Here is a 19,455-nt window from a genome sequence, read left to right as displayed (position 1 = left end):
AAAAGAGTCCTGGATTAAAGGAGGAGCTGGAAAAGATTCTGGATTTAAAAGAGGAAGTTTAAAGAATTCCTGTTTTAAAAGAGGAGGTTTAAAGGATTCCTGGTTTAAAAGAGGAGCTTGAAAAGATTCCTGATTCAAAAGATTCATGGTTTGAAAGAGGAGCTTTAAAAGTTCCTGGTTTAAAAGAGTCTTGGAATAAAGGAGGGGTTTAAAAAAGTCCTGGATTAAAAGAGGGGGTTTAAAAGAGTCCTGGATTAAAAGAGGAGCTGGAAAAGATTCCGGTTTTAAAAGAGGAAGTTTAAAGGATTCCTGGTTTAAAAGAGTCCTTGAAAAGATTCCTGATTCAAAAGATTCCTGATTTGAAAGAGGAGCTTTAAAAGTTCCTGGTTTAAAAGAGTCCTGGATTAGAGGAGGGGGCTTAAAAGAGTCCTGGATTAAAAGAGAGGTTTAAAAGAGTCCTGGATTAAAGGAGGGAGTTTAAAAGAGTCCTGGATTAGAGGAGGGGGTTTAAAAGAGTCCTGGATTAAAAGAGGAGGTTTAAAAGAGTCCTGGATTAAAGGAGGAGCTGGAAAAGATTCTGGGTTTGAAAGAGGAGGTTTAAAAATTCCTGGTTTAAAAGAGTCCTGGATTAAAAGAGGGGTTTAAAAGAGTCCTGGATTAAAAGAGGGGGTTTAAAAGATTGCTGATTTAAAAGATTCTTGTTTTAAAAGAGGAGGTTTAAAGGATTCCTGATTTAAAAGAGTCCTGGTTTAAAAGATTCCTGGTTTAAAAGAGGAACTTTAAAAGATTCCTGGTTTGAAGGATTCCTGATTTACAAGAGGAGGTTTAAAAGATTCCTGGTTTAAAAGAGGGGGTTTAAAAGATTCCTGGTCTAAAAGAGGAACTTTAAAAGATTCCTGGTTTAAAAGAGGGGGTTTAAAAGATTCCTAACTTAAAAGAGGAGGTTGAAAAGATTCCTGGTTTAAAAGAGTCCTGGTTTAAAGGATTCCTGGTTTAAAGGGTTCCAGGTTTAAAGGAGGAGGTTTAACAGTTCCTGGTTTAAAAGAGGAGCTTTAAAAAATTGCTGATTTAAAAGATTGATGATGGTTTAATTACCCTGCACCCCCAGGTGAGTGAGGAGGAGGATGATGATGATGATGAGGAGGAGGATGATGATGATGATGATGAAGGTGTAATTGGTCCATGAGGATGATGATGATGATGATGATGGTTTAATTACCCTGCACCCCCAGGGTCCATGAGGATGATGATGATGATGATGAAGGTGTAATTACCCTGCACCCCCAGGTCCACAAGGACGATGATGATGATGATGATGATGATGATGATGAAGGTGTAATTACCCTGCACCCCCAGGTCCACAAGGACGATGATGATGATGATGATGATGATGATGATGATGATGAAGGTTTAATTGGTCCATAATGATGATGACGATGAAGGTTTAATTGGTTCATGAGGATGATGATGATGGTGATGATGATGATGAAGGTTTAATTGGTTCATGAGGATGATGATGATGATGATGAGGATGATGATGATGAAGGTTTAATTGGTCCATGAGGATGATGATGAAGGTTTAATTGGTTCATGAGGATAATGATGATGATGAAGGTGTAATTACCCTGCACCCTCAGGTCCATAAGGACGATAATGATGATGATGATGATGATGAAGGTTTAATTGGTTCATGATGATGATGATGATGGTTTAATTACCCTGCACCCCCAGGTCCATGAGGATGATGATGATGATGATGATGATGAAGGTTTAATTAGTTCATGAGGATGATGATGATGATGATGATGGCTTAATTACCCTGCACCCCCAGGTCCATGAGGATGATGATGATGAAGGTTTAATTGGTCCATGAGGATGATGATGATGAAGGTTTAATTGGTTCATGAGGATGATGATGATGATGATAATGATGATGATGATAAAGGTGTAATTACCCTGCACCCCCAGGTCTATAAGGATGATGATGATGATGATGAGGATGATGATGATGATAAAGGTGTAATTACCCTGCACCCCCAGGTCTATAAGGATGATGATGATGATGATGAGGATGATGATGAAGGTGTCATTAGCCCCGCCCAGCCCAGGTGAGCTCACCTGCTCTGTGAGGTGGTCCTGGAGCCCGAGGACATGGGTGGCACGGGCCGGGGCATCGGCTGGTGGGAGGAGTCACACGCGGGGTCCGGATCCCTGCAACTACCAAAATTCAAATTACTGCACTGGAATAATTCAAATATTCAAATTACTGCATTGGAATAATTCAAATATTCAAATGACTGCATTGGAATAATTCAGATATTCAAATGACTGCATTGGAATAATTCAAATATTTAAATTACTGCATTGGAATAATTCAAATATTCAAATTACTGAGCAGGCCACGGCTCAGGGAGAAATGGAGTTTGATTGATTTACCACAGCCCAAGGGGGCTGAGCTCCATCACAAATTGAGAATTTTAATTTTATTTTAATTTAACACAGCCCAAGTGGGGTGAGAATAATAAAAAATTGAATTTTTTTCTATTTAGCACAGCCCAAGTAGGGAGAGATTAATCAAATTGGAATTAAATGGGAATAAATTGAATTAAATGGGAATAAATTGAATTAAATGGGAATAAATTGAGTTAAATGGAATTCGATGGAATTAAATGGGAATAAATTGGAATTAAATGGGATTAAATGGTAAAAAATTGGGAAAAATTTGGAATAAATTTGGATTAAATTGGAATAAATGGGAATAAATGGAATTAAATGGAATTAAATGGGAATAAATTGGAATAAATGGGAATAAATTGGAATTAAATTGGGATTAAATTGGGAATAAATTGGGAATAAATGGGAATTGATTTGGATTAAATGGGAATAAATTGGGACTAAATTGGAATAAATGGGAATAAATTGAATTAAATGGAATTAAATGGGAATAAATAGGGAATAAATTGGAATTAAATTGGAATTAAATTGGGAATAAATGGGGACTAAATGGGAATTGATTTGGATTAAATTGGAATAAATGGGAATAAATTGGAATTAAATGGGAATAAATTGGGAATTAAATGGGAATAAAGTGGAATTAAATTGGGATTAAATGGGAATAAATTGGAATTAAATGGGAATAAATGGAATTAAATGGGAATAAATTGGAATTAAATGGGAATAAATGGGAATTAAATGGGAATAAATGGGAATTAAATGGGAATACATTGGGATTAAATGGGAATAAATTGGGATTAAATGGGAATAAATTGGGATTAAATAGGAATTGATTGGGATTAAATGGGAATAAATTTGAATTAAATTGTTATTAAATGGGAATAAATTGGAATTAAATTTGGATTAAAAGGGAATAAACTGGGTAAATGGGAATAAATGGGGAATTAAATTGGGATTAAATGGGAATAAATGGGGAATTAAATTGGGATTAAATGGGAATAAATGGGGATAAATTGGGATTAAATGGGGATAAATTTGGATTAAATGGGAATAAATGGAATTAAAAGGAATTAAATGGGAATAAATGGGAATAAATTGGTATTAAATGGGAATAAATGAGAATAAATTGAATTAAATTGAGATTAAATGGGAATAAATTGGGATTAAATAGGAATTGATTTGGATTAAATGGGAATAAATTGGAATTAAATTGGGATTAAATGGTAATAAATTGGAATTAAATTGGGATTAAATGGGAATAAATGGGAATAAATGGGGATAAATTGGGATTAAATGGGAATAAATGGAATTAAATGGAATTAAATGGGAATAAATTGAATTAAATTGAGATTAAATGGGAATAAATGGAATTAAATGGAATTAAATGGGGATAAATGGGGATTAAATGGGGATGAACTGGGTTTGAGTGGGAATGACTGGAATTGCAGGAAGTGCCCAGGTTACCTGTGGGCCAGCAGCACCTTGCGTGCTGCAGAGAATCGTCTCTGCAGAGAGGCTTCTTCCTGGGCAAGGGAAAGCAAAAGGTGACACATTCCAACCAGAATTTTCCATTGCTCCCCCTGGTTCCAGTGTTTGGGGCCCTCAAGCTGAAATTCCAGGGGGTGTAATTTAAATTTAAATTTAAATATCCAGGGGTTGGGATGCGTGAGGTGGATACATTAATACATTAAAATTTTATTAATCAATTAATGAATTAATGAATTGAAAATATTTTTGTTTTAATTTTAATTTTTGGTTTGGAATGCTGGAGGTTTTGATCTCTGGTGAGGTTTAATTTGGTCCCAGGAGTCAAAAAATTTCCACAATTCCTTGACAGGAGGAAAAATTTATATATAAAAATAAATCTATCAAAAATTCCATCCTGCTTTGGTAGCAGCTCTGCTATCAATTATCAATTAATCGATTAATGCCAATTGATTGGGCTGAGACAGAGCAAAAAAACTGCTCAAGAAATAGGAATAAAAGAAATGGAATAGTCACAAATATAGAAATAAAATATATATAAATGAATAGAAATAAAATAAATAGAGAAGAACATTCACATAAATAGAAATAAAATATTCATATAAATAGAAATAAAATAGATATAAATAAAATAGTCACATAAATAGAAATAAAATAGATATAAATAAATAGAAATAAAATAAATAGAAAGAGAACATTCACGTAAATAGAAATAAAATTCAACTGCTCAATAAAAAGAAATTAAAGAAATAGAAATAAAATAGTCACATAAATAGAAATAAAATAGATATAAATAAAATATTCATAGAAATAGAAGCAAAATAAAGATATATTTATAAATAAATAGAAAATTTTTAACAAATTAATATATCTATATAAGTATATCCAATTCCATCCTGCCTTGGTAGCAGCTCTGCTATCAATTATCAATTAATCAATTAATGCCAATTGAATGGGCTCAGACAGAGCAAAAAAACTGCTCAAGAAATAGGAATAAAAGAAATGAAATAGTCACATAAATAAAGATAAAATAGATATAAATGAATAGAAATAAAATAAATGGAAAGAGAACATTCACATAAATAGAAATAAAATATTTACAGAAATAAAATATTCACATAAATAGAAATAAAATAGATAAAAATAAAATAGTCACATAAATAGAAAAAAGTAAATAGAAATGAAATATTCATATAAATAGAAATAATATATATATTTATAAAGAAATATAAATAAAATAAAATTCTATATATAAATATAATCAAAGTTCCATTGGGCTTTGGTGTCAGTGATTGCTCTGATGTCAATTATCAGTTAATTAATTATCAATTAATGTCATGGGCTGAGACAGCACAGTTCAACTGCTCAATAAATAGACATAAAACAAATAGAAATAAATAGAAATAAATTATTCACCTAAATAGGAATCAAATAAATAGAAATAAATTATTCACCTAAATAGGAATCAAATAAATAGAAATAAATAGTCACATAAATAGAAATAAAATAGGTATTTATAAATAAATATAAATTAAATAAAATTATATCTATATAAATATATCTAATTCCATCCTGCTTTGGTAGCAGCTCTGCTGTCAATTATCAGTTAATCAATTAATGCCAATTAATTGGGCTGAGACAGAGCAAAAAAACTGCTCAAAAAATAGGAATAAAAGAAATAGGAATGGAATAGTCACATTTCTCTGGGCCAACCCAGACGCCTCTTGGACCAAATTAAATGGGGAAAATCGAAATATTCCTGCAGATTTCTAAATAAAACTCTGGGAAGAAAATCAAGAAATGAGAATTGATTCCTTGCAGCATGACATTAATCAATAATTGATAATTGATAGCAGAGCTATCAGCAGACACAAAAGCAGGATGGAATTCTTGATATATTATTATATTTTTAAATTATTTTGTTTCTAGTTATTTATAAACTTATATTTATTTCTAGTTATGTGACTATTTTATTTATATTTATTTTATTTCTATTTCTTGAGCAGATTAATTTGCTTTGTCTCAGCCCTTGACATTAATCAGTAATTGATAACTGATAGCAGAGCTATCAGCTGATACCAAAGCAGGATGGAATTCTTGATATATTATTATATTTAAAAAATTATTTTGTTTCTAGTTATTTATAAATTTATATTTATTTCTAGTTATGTGACTATTTTATTTACATTTATTTTATTTCTATTTATTGAGCAGTTTAATTTGCTCTGTCTCAGCCCATTCAATTGCCATTAATTGATTAATTGATAGTTGATAGCAGAGCTATCACTGACACCAAAGCAGGATGGAATTTTCTATACATATATATATATATATATATATATATATATATATATAATTTTATTTAATTTCTATTTATTTATAAATATCTATTTATTTTATTGCTATTTATATGAATATTTTATTTCTCTTTCTTTTATTTCCATTTATGTGACTATTTCTATTTCTATGAATATTTTATTTATATCTATTTTATTTCTATTTATATGAATATTTTATTTATATTTATTTTATTTCTATTTATGTGACTATTTTATTTCTATATATTTCATGTCTATTTCTTGAGCAGTTTAATTTGCTCTGTCTCAGCCCATTAAATTGCCATTAACTGATTAATTGATAATTGGTAGCAGAGCTATCAGCAGATACCAAAGCAGGATGGAATTTTATATTTTTATATAGATATAATTTTATTTAATTTATATTTTTTATAAATATCTATTTCTTTTATTTCTATTTCTATGAATATTATATTTCTACTTCTTTTATTTCTCTTTTATTTATATGACTATTCTGTTTCTATTTCTTTTATTTCTATTTATGTGACTATTTTATTTCTATTTCTTTTATTTCTATTTATGTGACTATTTCATTTCTATTTCTTTTATTTCCATTTCTTGAGCAGTTTAATTTGCTCTGTCTCAGCCCAATTAATTGATATTAATTGATTAATTGACATTAATTGATAATTGATATCAGAGCTATCAGCTGACATGAAAGCACGATGGAATTTTATAAATTTATACATATATAATTTTAAAATTTATATTTATTTATAAATATATATTTTAAAATTTATATTTATATGAATATTTTATTTCTATTTCTTTTATTTCCATTTATGTGACTATTTCTATTTCTATTTATATGAATATTTTATTTCTATTTATGTGACTATTTTATTTCTATTTCTTTTATTCCCATTTACTGAGCAGTAGAACTGGGCTCTGTCTCAGCCCATTCAATTGGCATTCATTAATAAATAATAAAGTAATTCATTATTTATCAATTAATGCCAATTTAATTTAATCCCATTCGGTTGCCAAAACAATTTCAAGTCCCAGATGGAACAGCAGAGCCAAAATTTGCCTTTAAGGCTGCAGAAATATTTCAGTTTTTTCCCAATTAATTTGGTCCAAGAGGCATCTGGGTTGGCACAGAGAAATCAAAACCTGAAGAGAAATCGAGAAATAAGAATTGAATTTTACAGCTGGAGGAGTTTTCCTTCCTCTCTTGGGAAGATTTTGGGGGTTTTGGCTTTAAATTCCCTTTTTGTGTTCTATCACCTAAAAATAACCAAAATAACCAAAAGAGAAAATTTTAGGAGGGCTGAGTCTCCTCCCCTTAAATTTTCCCATTCTTGGGATTATTTATCCCATCCAATTCCTCAGCTCCAGAACTTCCCCTCTCAGCTCCTTCCCCTTTTTCTGGGAATGTGCCCAGCAGGAATTCCAGAGCTTCAGCCCCACTCCCACTGGAAATGCCCAACCCCTGGAATTTTGCAGCTGGAGGAGTTTTCCTTCCTCTCTTGGGAAGATTTTGGGGTTTTGGGGTTTAAATTCCCTTTTTTGTGTTCTGTCACTTAAAAACGACCAAAATCACCTGGAGATATTTTTAGGAGCTTTTGAAGGGCTGAGTCTCCTCTCCCTAACTTTTCCCATTCTTGGGATTATTTATCCCATCCAATCCCTCAGCTCCAGAACTTCCCCTCTCAGCTCCTTCCCCTTTTTTTGGGAATGTGCCCAGCAGGAATTCCAGACCTTCAGCCCCACTTCCACCCCTGGAATTTTGCAGCTGGAGGAGTTTTCCTTCCTCTCTTGGGAAGATTTTGGGGTTTTGGGGTTTAAATTCCCTTTTTTGTGTTCTATCACTTAAAAATAACCAAAATCACCTGGAGATATTTTTAGAAGGGCTGAGTCTCCTCCCCTTAATTTTTCCCATTCTTGGGATTATTTATCCCATCAAATCCCTCAGCTCCAGAACGTCCCCTCTCAGCTCCTTCCCCTTTTTCTGGGAATGTGCCCAGCAGGAATTCCAGAGGGTGTCCCTGGATGATCTTTAAGGTCCCTCCCAACCCAAACCATTCCCCGATTCAGGAGAACCAGGAAATATTGCTGAAATCAGAACGGGACAGAGAACAGAGAATTCTGGTTTTTTCCCATTTTTTCCCTGAAAATGGAAGAAGGTTTGGCTGCAGCTGCTGGGATCCCAGGTGACAGGAGCTGCTCCTCACCAGGGAGCCCGGGGTTGCCGTCAGCATCTCCAGCAGGTCCCGGGGATAGTTATGGGTGGAAATGTGCAAGAGGTCACCATAGGATGGAGCCGGCCTTTCCTCTGGGAAGAGCAGATTCCTGGAACCTGGAGGGGGGAAAGAGAATCCTCAGTGAAGACATTCGGGAGCAGCAGGAAGGAACAGCTCCGATGGCATTCGCCATCCCGGGAGCGGCACAGGACGGGCTGGGCTGGGCTGGGCTGGATTGGTGTGGAAGAGGATTTACAGTGACTGCTGAGAGCCAGAAGTTTGATAAGAGGGTCTGTGTTTGATAACAGGATCCATGTGTGATAAGAGGATCCATGTTTGATAAGAGGATCCATGTTTGATGATAAGAGGGTCCGTGTTTGATAAGAAGATCTGTGTTTGATAAGAACAGGATCCATGTTTGATAGGAGGATCCACGTTTGATAAGAAGAGGATCCACATTTGATAAGAGGATCCGTGTTTGACAAGAGGATCCGTGTTTGATAGGTGGATCCATGTTTGATAGGAGGATCCCTGTTTGATAACAGGATCCCTGTTTGATAGGAGGATCCATGTTTGATAAGAGGATCCATGTTTGATAAGAACAGGATCCGTGTTTGATAGGAGGATCCATGTTTGAAAAGAACAGGATCCATGTTTGATAGGAGGATCCATGTTTGATAAGAAGAGGATCCATGTTTGATAAGAGGATCCATGTTTGATAAGAGGATCCATGTCTGATAAGAGGATCCCTGTTTGATAGGAGGATCCATGTTTGATAAGAGGATCCATGTTTGATAAGAACAGGATCCGTGTTTGATAGGAGGATCCATGTTTGATAAGAGGAGGATCCATGTTTGATAGGAGGATCCATGTTTGATAAGAGGATCCATGTTTGATAAGAGGATCCATGTCTGATAGGAGGATCCATGTCTGATAGGAGGATCCATGTCTGATAGGAGGATCCATGTTTGATAAGAGGATCCATGTCTGATAGGAGGATCCATGTCTGATAGGAGGATCCATGTTTGATAACAGGATCCATGTTTGATAACAGGATCCATGTTTGATAAGAGGAATCAGGAAACTCCATCCAGAACCCCAAAAGAGAGTCAAGAAAACATCCAGAGCTCAAAACCATTCTCAGAGGAGTCAGGAAATTTCATCTGAGCCCAAAAAAGAGTCAGGGAACTTCATCCAGAGTCCACATCCATCTTCAGAAGAGTCAGGGAACTCCATCTGAGCCCAAAGAGAGTCAAGAAGCTCCAGAGCCCAAAAAAGGGTCAGGAAAACATCCAGAGCCCAAAACCATCCTTAAGAGAGTTGGAAACTCCATCTGAGCCCAAATCCATCCTCAGATGGGCCAGGAAACTCCATCTGAGCCCAAAAAAATGTCAGCAAACTCCATCTGAGCACAAAAGAGTCAGTAAACTCCATCCAGAGCCCAAAAAAGAGTCAATAATCTCTAACTGAGCCCAAAAAAAGAGTCAGGAGACCATGCAGAGCCCAAAACCATCAGAGGAGGCAGGAAACTCCATCTGAGCCAAAAACCATGCACAGAGGAGTCAGGAAACTCCATCCAGAGCCCCAAAAGAGAGTCAGGAAAACATCCAGAGCTCAAAATCTTCCTCAGAGAAGTCAGGAAACGCCATCTGAGCCCAAAAAAGCCTCAGGAGACCACCCAGAACCCCAAACCATCCTCAGGAGAGTTGGAAACTCCCTGTGAGCCCCAAACCATCCTCAGGAGAGTTGGAAAATCCACCTGAGCCTCAAACCATCCTCAGGAGAGTTGGAAACTCCCCTGAGCCCAAAACCATCCTCAGGAGAGTTGGAAACTCCCTGTGAGCCCCAAACCATCCTCAGGAGAGTTGGAAACTCCCTGTGAGCCCCAAACCATCCTCAGGAGAGTTGGAAACTCCCTGTGAGCCCCAAACCATCCTCAGGAGAGTTGGAAACTCCACCTGAGCCCCAAACCATCCTCAGAAGGGTCAGGAAACTCCATCCAGACCCCAAAAAAGCCTCAAGCGACTACCCAGAGCCCAGGACGATCCTCAGGAGAGTTGGAAACTCCCTGTGAGCCCCAAAACCATCCTCAGGAGAGTTGGAAACTCCATCTGAGCCCCAAACCATCCTCAGGAGAGTTGGAAACTCCACTGAGCCCCAAACCATCCTCAGGAGCGTTGGAGACTCCATGTGAGCCCCAAACCATTCTCAGGAGAGTTGGAAACTCCATCTGAGCCCCAAACCATCCTCAGGAGAGTTGGAAATTCCCTGTGAGCCCCAGACCATGCTCCTGGAGGAACCAGCCCTTGCAGAGCAGCTGGTGGAGGTCCCAGGTCTCACAGGCTGCACCATGGATAGATTTCCACCCATCCATTACCAATAAATGGGAATATCCTGAGGATCAAAGCACCTTACCTGCCAGGCCACTGAGGCCTTTAAGGTTCTCCAGAACGTCAGGAGGCTCCTTGCCCATGTAGACCTTGACAAGGAGAGTCAGCTCTGAGAGTGCCTCATCCACCTCATCTGCAGAGAGGGAAATGCATTTCGTGGCAGAGGGAAAAAAAAAAATGGAATAAAACCCAACTTTTCATCAGTGCAAAGACACAAATCACACGAGTTTGACACAGAAATATGATTTTAGCTTAGCCAGAAAATACAGAAATACATTTTTGATGTCTCTTGGGGAGAAAAACCTTCGTCTTCATAAAAAGCACATTCTAAAAGAGCTGAAATTCTCTGCACTCAAATATTCTCCTGTAGGTTTATTTCTTTAGGGCCATATTTAAATATAAAGAAATAAACCAACAGGTTTATTTAAATTTGTAAATGGCGTGCCACACTTACAAATTTGCAATTTTTACACCAGGGCGCTGTAATTTCATGTGGGGAACCCCAAAAACTCAACAAAGAGAATGAATTACAGAGGGAATCTTTCCAGAAAGGATTCTCCCACCTGCTGCTGGAACCCTGGCTGCTGGGAATTTGGGACTTTCTGTGCTGCCAGGCTCTGACCCCAGGAGAACACTGCACTGACCTGAGGCCCTGGAGAAGCTTCCAGAATGGAATGGTGGAGCTGGGATTGTGGGTGTGCAGTTTGAACAGAAGTGTGTGATACCCCAGGGTGGGAAACTCAGAGTTTAAGGGTTTGGAATACAGTCATGGATAGAAAGCAAGGTGGAGGGTTTGGGGTGGAGGCTGGTCCTTCTTCTTCACCTTCATCTCCTTCTTCACCTTCTTCTTCTTCACCTTCTTCTTCTTCACCTTCTTCACCACCTTCTTCTTCTTCTTCACCTTCTTCTTCACCTCCTTCTTCACCACCTTCTTCACCTTCTTCTTCACCTCCTCCTCCACGAGTTTGGGTGGTTTTGTGTCATTGGATAAGAAGTCCCCATTGCAGCCATGGGTGATTGGTTATTGGGTTAAAAGTAAAAATAATTGAGATGTCATTTCTTAATTGGCCAGTTTATCCTTAAAAGGCCTTGTAGAGAGAGAGATGGGGCTCCATTTTTCGTTTGTTGAAGTGCTGCAGAACTCAGGGTTTGTGAGAGTGTGACAGAGATAAGAACTGATAAACATCTGAGCCCAACAATAAATATCATCTTCTTGTTAACCCCAACCCTGGCAAAAAGCAGATCAACTCACCAACCTGCTGCCCCTCAATCCCTAATTACCCCAAGGGCAATCAGCAATTAACACACCTGTGTTGATGATGGCATCGAAGAAGCCAGGGCAGTCCTGGCTGACCTGGAGGTACATGTCCACCCTGCTCACTGCCTCCTCAATCTCTGGCCTGCTGAACAATCCTGTCCTCCTCAGGTGCTCCCTGTACTTCACCTTGTCCATCGGCACCAGCAGCACGCACCTGGGTTTGAAGTGGGTGTTCTTCAAGCTACGGACGCCCTGGAAAATGAAGCAGAGGAAAAAAAAAAATTGGGGTTTTTCTTGAAGCTGTTTGTGGAATTTGGAGCTGAGTTTTTTCCTCCTTGAAAACAGAGCAGAGAAAGCAGTGGTTTTATTCTTGAAATTTAGTGTGTGTTAAATTTGGAGCTGAGTTTTTTCTCTTGAAAATAAAGCAGAAAAAACAGTGGTTTTTTTCTTGAAATTCAGTGTTTGGTAAATTTGAAGCTGAGTTTTTCCTCCTTGAAAACAGAGCAGAGAAAACAGTGGTTTTTTTTTCTTGAAATTGAGTGTTTGTTGAAGTTGGAACTGAGATTTTTCACCTTGAAAATAAAGCAAAAAAAACCCCCAACAAACCCCAAATCAGTGCTTTTTTTCTTGAAAATGAGTGTTTGTGGAATTTGGAGCTCAGTTTTTTCTCCTTGAAAACAGAGCAGAGAAAACAGTGGTTTTATTCTTGAAATTCAGTGTTTGTTAAATTTGGAGCTGAGTTTTTTCTCCTTGAAAATAAAGCAGAGAAAAAAAAGGAGGGTTTTTTTTCTTGAAACTGTCTGTGGAATTTGGAGCTGAGCTTTTTGTCCTTGAAAGTAACGCAGAGAAAAAAAGTGGTATTTTCCTTGAAATTGAGTGTTTGCTGAACAAGGAGCTCGGTTTTTTCTCCTTAAAAATAAAGCAGAGGAACACAGGGGTTTATTCTTGAAATTGAGTGTTTGTCCAATTTGGAGTTCAGTTTTTTCTCCTTGAAAACAGAGCAGAGAAAACAGTGGTTTTATTCTTGAAATTCAGTGTTTGGTAAATTTGGAGCTGAGTTTTTTCTCCTTAAAAATAAAGCAGAGGAACACAGGGGTTTATTCTTGAAACTGAGTGTTTGTTAAATTTGGAGCTCAGATTTTTCTCCTTGAAAATACAGCAGAGAAAAAAATAAGTTTTTTTTTCTTGAGACTGAGTGTTTGTCCAGTATGGAGCTGAGCTTTTTCTCCTTGAAAATAAAGGACAAAAAAACCACAGGGGTTTATTCTTGAAATTGAGTGCTTGTTGAAGCTGGACCTCACTTTTTTTCTCCTTGCAAATAAAGCAGAGAAAAGTGTTTTCTTCTTGAAACTGAGTGTTTGTGGAATTTGAAGTTCAGTTTTTTCTTCTTGGAAATAAAGCCCAGGAAAAATTTTTTTTTTTTTTTTTTCTTGAAACTGACTGTTTGTTGAAGCTGGAGCCGAGCTTTTTCTCCTTGCAAATAAAGCAGAGAAGCACAGGGGTTAATTCTGTGTTTGTTGAACTTGGAGCTGAGGTTTTTTCCTCTGTTCATCCCAAATTATTGCCTGGAAGCTGCTCTGCAGGCATTGGTGGCTGCCAGAGCAAAGGGGAAGCGCTGCAAACATTTAATTTCATTTAAAGCAGAGCTGAGTGTCAGACTTGCAGCAGCCTCTCTGCAAGGGCAGGCTCAGCAAGATCTGAACTTTAAAAATTGCTGTTAACTTTAATTTTTACATTTAAAACCCTTTATCAGCCCAAAATCTACTCCAGATTAGAGGGAATGAGCAGCTCTAAATTTTCAGTCTCAGCCCATGGCCCATAATTAAAATTTCCTTTATTGCTGCTAAATCACCTTTGCTCTGAGCCCTGTGGCAGATGAGGGACTCAGCACCTTCTGCTGCCACCCATAACTCACAATTATTGTTTCCCAGAGCCCACAGGGATACAAAACTCACCGTGGGATGAGGTTTGAGGTGACAAAAACAATGGGAAAGAGCTTGAAAATGGCAGGAAGGGGAGGATTCCTACCTGGGTACAATCTGAGGTTTGGGAACAGCCCAGCAGCCTTTGCCCACTGCATTCCCAGAGGAGCAGCTTTCTCCTGCCCTGCATTCCCAGAGGGAGAGCAGGCCCATCTCCAACAGCCCTGGAGCTGCAGAGGAAAACTCCCCCCTTGTGCAGGATCCCTGCTCCAGCAGAACCACAGCTGGCACTGCAGGAGGGCTGAGCCCCCCTGGGATGGGACTGTGCCACCAGCCTGAGCCCCCCTGGGATGGGGCTGTGCCACCACCCTGAGCCCCCCTGGGATGGGACTGTGCCACCACCCTGAGCCCCCCTGGGATGGGACTGTGCCACCACCCTGAGCCCCCCTGGGATGGGACTGTGCCACCACCCTGAGCCCCCCTGGGATGGGACTGTGCCACCACCCTGACACACAGGGCTCAGCTACTGCTCTCACTCTGCCACCGGGTTGGTTTCTCTTTTGTACCATTGCATTTGTGTTTTTAATTTCCCTAGTAAAGAATTTTCCTATTCCCTTATCTTTTCCTAGAAAGAACTTTCCCATTCCCATATCTTTTCCTAGTAAAGAACTGTTATTCCTATTCCCATATCTTTCCCTGAGAGCCCCTTAATTTCAAAATTATAACAATTCAGAGGAGGGGGTTTGCATTTTTCATGTCAGGGGAGGCTCCTGCCTCCCTCAGCACACACCTGGCTTTCTAAACCCAGTCAGATTGCCACCAACCCCCTGCCCCACAGGGTGTCAGGTAATTCCTGGCTCTGTCAGTGGTTATTTTGCACTATTATATTTGTATTTTAATTTTCCTAGTAAACTCTTCTTCCTGCTCCCATATCTTTCCCTGAGAGCCCCTTCATTTCAAAATTTTATTAATTAATTTCAAATATAAATTTGGAGGGTGACCCACAGGGTGTCAGGTAATTCCTAGCTCTGTCAGTGGTTTTTTAATACTATTTGTATTTTAATTTTCCTAGTAAACTCCTATTCCTGCTCCCATAATGGGAATAGGAAATGGGAGATTCCCATATCTTTCCCTGAGAGCCCCTTCATTTCAAAATTACAACAATTCAGAGGGATGGGGTTTGCATTTTCCATTTCAGGGGGGGCTCCTGCCTTCCTCAACAGCTCTTTTCAAACCAAGACAAATGGGAAGTGCTGCTGATGCTGAAAAAATAGACCAGAAATTGGAAATTCAAAAAGCAGACCAGCAAAGGGATCCTTCTGACTAAACCAAGGTTGGAAAAGATCATTCCCCCAGGACTGCCAAGGCCACCACTGACCAATGTCCCCAAGTGCCACATCCTCGTGGTGCCTGTTCCAATCCTTCATTTTCCTTCCCAGGAAGGAATTTCCCCCAGGACTCCCAAGGCCACCACTGACCAATGTCCCCAAGTGCCACATCCTCGTGGTGCCTGTTCCAATCCTTCATTTTCCTTCCCAGGAAGGAATTTCCCCCAGGACTGCCAAGGCCACCACTGACCAATGTCCCCAAGTGCCACATCCTCGTGGTGCCTGTTCCAATCCTTCATTTTCCTTCCCAGGAAGGAATTTCCCCCAGGACTGCCAAGGCCACCACTGACCAATGTCCCCAAGTGCCACATCCTCGTGGTGCCTGTTCCAATCCTTCATTTTCCTTCCCAGGAAGGAATTTCCCCCAGGACTCCCAAGGCCACCACTGACCAATGTCCCCAAGTGCCACATCCTCGTGGTGCCTGTTCCAATCCTTCATTTTCCTTCCCAGGAAGGAATTTCCCCCAGGACTCCCAAGGCCACCACTGACCAATGTCCCCAAGTGCCACATCCTCGTGGTGCCTGTTCCAATCCTTCATTTTCCTTCCCAGGAAGGAATTTCCCCCCGTATCCGACCTGAGGCCGTTCCCTTTGTCCTGTCCCAAAGCCCGTGAAGGTGATCTCACCTCGATTTCCATGTGGGCACAGGTGCCCAGCCCCTCCCTGGCTATGGACTCCAAGGTGTCTCGTGCCAGCCCGTAGCTGTGCCCGCTGTATTTGTAGGTTGTCAGGAATTTCCCCTGAAATTCAGAACAAGGATCACGCCAAGGGGAATATCCCAAGGGGAACAGCTTCCGCAAAGGGGCGGAGCGCTTTGCCTTTCCATGATTTCTCTCCCTAAAAAGTTTCTTCCTGTTTAAATCTGTGTTAGTGAGGGCACTCAGAGCCCAGAATCAGCATTAATGACCCCAAAATCAGCGTTAATGAGGGCACTGAGAGCCCAAAATCAGCATTAATGAGAGCCCAAAATCAGCGTTAATGAGCCCAAAATCAGCATTAATGAGAGCCCAAAATCAGCGTTAATGAGAGCCTAAAATCAGCATTAATGAGAGCCCAGAATAAGCATTAATGAGAGAGCCCAAAATCAGCATTAATGAAAGCCCAAAATCAGCATTAATGAGAGCACTGAGTGCCCAAAATCAGCGTTAATGAGAGAACCCAAAATCAGCATTAATGAGGGCCCAATATCAGTGTTAATGAGGGCAATGAGAGCCCAAAATCAGAATTAATGAGCCCAAAATCAGCATTAATGAGAGAGGCCAAAATCAGCATTAATGAGAGAGCCCAGAATCAGAATTAATGAGCCCAAAATCAGCATTAATGAGAGAGCCCAAATCAGCATTAATGAGAGAGCCCAAAATCAGTGTTAATGAGAGAGCCCAAAATCAGCGTTAATGAGAGCCTAGAATCAGCATTAATGAGGGCACTGAGAGCCCAAAATCAGCATTAATGAGAGCCCAAAATCAGCGTTAATGAGAGCCCAAAATCAGCATTAATGAGCCCAAAGTCAGCATTAGTAAGGGCACTGAGAGCTGAAAATCAGCATTACTGAGAGACCCCAAAATCAGTGTTAATGAGAGCCTAAAATCATCATTAATGAGGGCACTGAGAGCCAAAAATCAGAATTAATGAGAGAGGCCAAAATCAGCGTTAATGAGCCCAAAATCAGCGTTAATGAGCCCAAAATCAGCATTAATGAGCCCAAAATCTGCATTAATGAGCCCAAAAGCAGCATTAATAATAAACCCAATAAACCCCATGCTCTATTTGTGCCCGAAATTAAATTTATTTCTACATTAGACTGTTATTTAAATATTCCCCACTGGCCATTCTGCCCATGTAGGGGTTCCTATAAATTCATTTACAGGAGAAAAGGCAGCAGAAATCGACAAGAAATTGGGGATTTCTTGTATGGACTTAAAACCCACAGCTGAGAGGGAATAAACATTCACAGCCAGGCAGAAACCAAATATTAAAAATGAAATAAATGAATGAAATGAAATGAAATAAAAAATAAAATAAAAATAAATTTAAAATAAATAAATAAATAAATAAAATAAAGTAAAAATAAATCAAGTAAAAATAAATAAAATAAAAAATAAATAAAATAAAATAAAAATAAACAAATAAAATAACTAAAAATAAAATAAAATAAAATAAAAACAAATAAATAAAATAAAAATAAATAAAAATGAAATGAAATGAAATGAAATGAAATGAAATAAAATAAAATAAAAATAAAATAAAAATAAAGAAAATAAAATAAATAAAATAAAAATAAAATAAAATATTAAAAATAAATCAGGTTTGGACACAGAAGTTGAGTTCACTGAGGGAGCAGGAAAAAAGCCCCAAGGACAGGAGTCAGGTACTTACTGCTTTCACCATTTTGTCAAATTCTTCTTGAGAAATGAAATAATAATCAAATTTGTTCTCTTCCCCAAAATAAGCTTTCCTGGTGGTGTGGCAGGGCCTGGGAGAATTATGGGATAATAAAGAAATAATCTGGTTTCAATCCCTCTGGAAGAGCAGTGGGGAAAGTAGAAATAATTTTATTTTTAAGCAGCAAAGAAATGTGAGAAATAGAAAGAGGGGCAAATCACGTCCCTCAGTGCTGGGTGTTTGAAAGATTAACCCATAAATTCACCAAAAAAAGGGAAATTTCATGTGAGTTTGGGGCATAAATCCCTCCCCAGCCCAGGATGGGCTGAGCTGGAGCTGTCCCAGCAGCCTGGCACTGAGGAATGATGAATTTCCCATTTTTTCCCCAATTCTGTCAGCTGGGGGATGATAGAAAGTCAAATCCTAAATGTGTAAAACCAGCTGGGCTGAGCTGTGAGGTGAAGAAAGAGCCCAAAATTCCAATTTTTAAACAGATGCCCAATGGGGAGGGGGGAGACAATCCTGAAAGTGGGGAGAAAAGTGGGATAAAAGGCTGGGAAAGTAAAAACTCAGCTGCCTTAGCTCCACAGCAGGATAAAACACTAAAAACCCACAAAATCCCCCCAAAAAACCCAAATAATTAATGCAGGTGGCTGTTTAATACTGAAGGATTCTGTGGGTCTGGGTCTGCTTGAAAATCAGATTTTTTTACTCATTTCTGCTTTGCCATAAAGTGGGAAGAAAGGCAGGGAAAGGAATTCCCTGTAATTCCATGAGGACACACCTCAGCCACCAGGATAAAACACTAAAAATCCACTAAAAAAATCCAAAAAATCTCTAAAAAACACCAAAAATTCCCACCAAAATCTTCCAGTTAATTAATGCAGGGAACAATTAGAGCCTGAAGGATTCTGTGGGTCTGGGTCTGTTTGAAAATCAGATTTTTTTTCCTCATTTCTGCTTTGCCATAAAGTGGGAAGAAAGGCAGGGAAAGGAATTCCCTGTCATCCCATGAGGACACACCTCAGCCACCAGGATAAAACACTAAAAACCCACTAAAAAATCAAAAAAATCCCTAAAAATCTCAAAAAATTCCCACCAAAATTTCCCAGTTAATTAATGCAGGGAACAAATTGAGCCTGAAGGATTCAGTGGGTCTGGGTCTGTTTGAAAATCAGATTTTTTTCCTCATTATTGCTTTGCCATAAAGTGGGATAAAAGGCAGGGGAAGGAATTCCCTGTCATGCCATAAGGACACACCTCAGCTATCAGATAAAACAATAAAAAACCTTTAAAAACCCCCAGAAAATCCCTAAAAAATCCCTAAAACCCCCCAGTTAATTAATGCAGGGAACAAATTGAGCCTGAAGGATTCAGTGGGTCTGGGTCTGCTTGAAAATCAGATTTTTCTCCTATTTCTGCTTTGCCATAAAGTGAGAAAAAGGCAGGGAAAGGAATTCCCTGTTATCCCATGAGGATAAACCTCAGCCATCAGGATAAAACACTAAAAATCCACAAAAAAACCCCAAAAAAATCACTAAAAAATCCCCAAAACCCCAGATAATTAATGCAGGGAACAATTAGAGCCTGAAGGATTCACTGGGTCTGGGTCTGCTTGAAAATCAGATTTTTTTTT

General features: G+C 38.5%; 1 protein-coding gene across 1 annotated transcript in view; it reads right to left on the bottom strand.

The window, feature by feature from the left end:
• Nucleotides 1-1,779: 1,779 nt before the first annotated feature.
• LRGUK (leucine rich repeats and guanylate kinase domain containing) overlaps nucleotides 1,780-19,455 on the bottom strand; it is a 51,680-nt gene continuing 34,004 nt past the window's right edge. The window contains 7 exon segments of the mRNA XM_059847945.1: nucleotides 1,780-2,177; nucleotides 3,872-3,977; nucleotides 8,471-8,595; nucleotides 10,895-11,002; nucleotides 12,178-12,379; nucleotides 16,064-16,177; nucleotides 17,814-17,910. Of these exon segments, the coding sequence (XP_059703928.1) occupies nucleotides 1,780-2,177; nucleotides 3,872-3,977; nucleotides 8,471-8,595; nucleotides 10,895-11,002; nucleotides 12,178-12,379; nucleotides 16,064-16,177; nucleotides 17,814-17,910 (1,150 nt within the window).

Source organism: Haemorhous mexicanus, chromosome 5 (genome assembly GCF_027477595.1).
Source record: "Haemorhous mexicanus isolate bHaeMex1 chromosome 5, bHaeMex1.pri, whole genome shotgun sequence".
Lineage (NCBI taxonomy): Eukaryota > Metazoa > Chordata > Aves > Passeriformes > Fringillidae > Haemorhous > Haemorhous mexicanus.
Note: the sequence above shows the minus strand (reverse complement) of the source record. Positions and strands in the feature narration are given on the sequence as shown.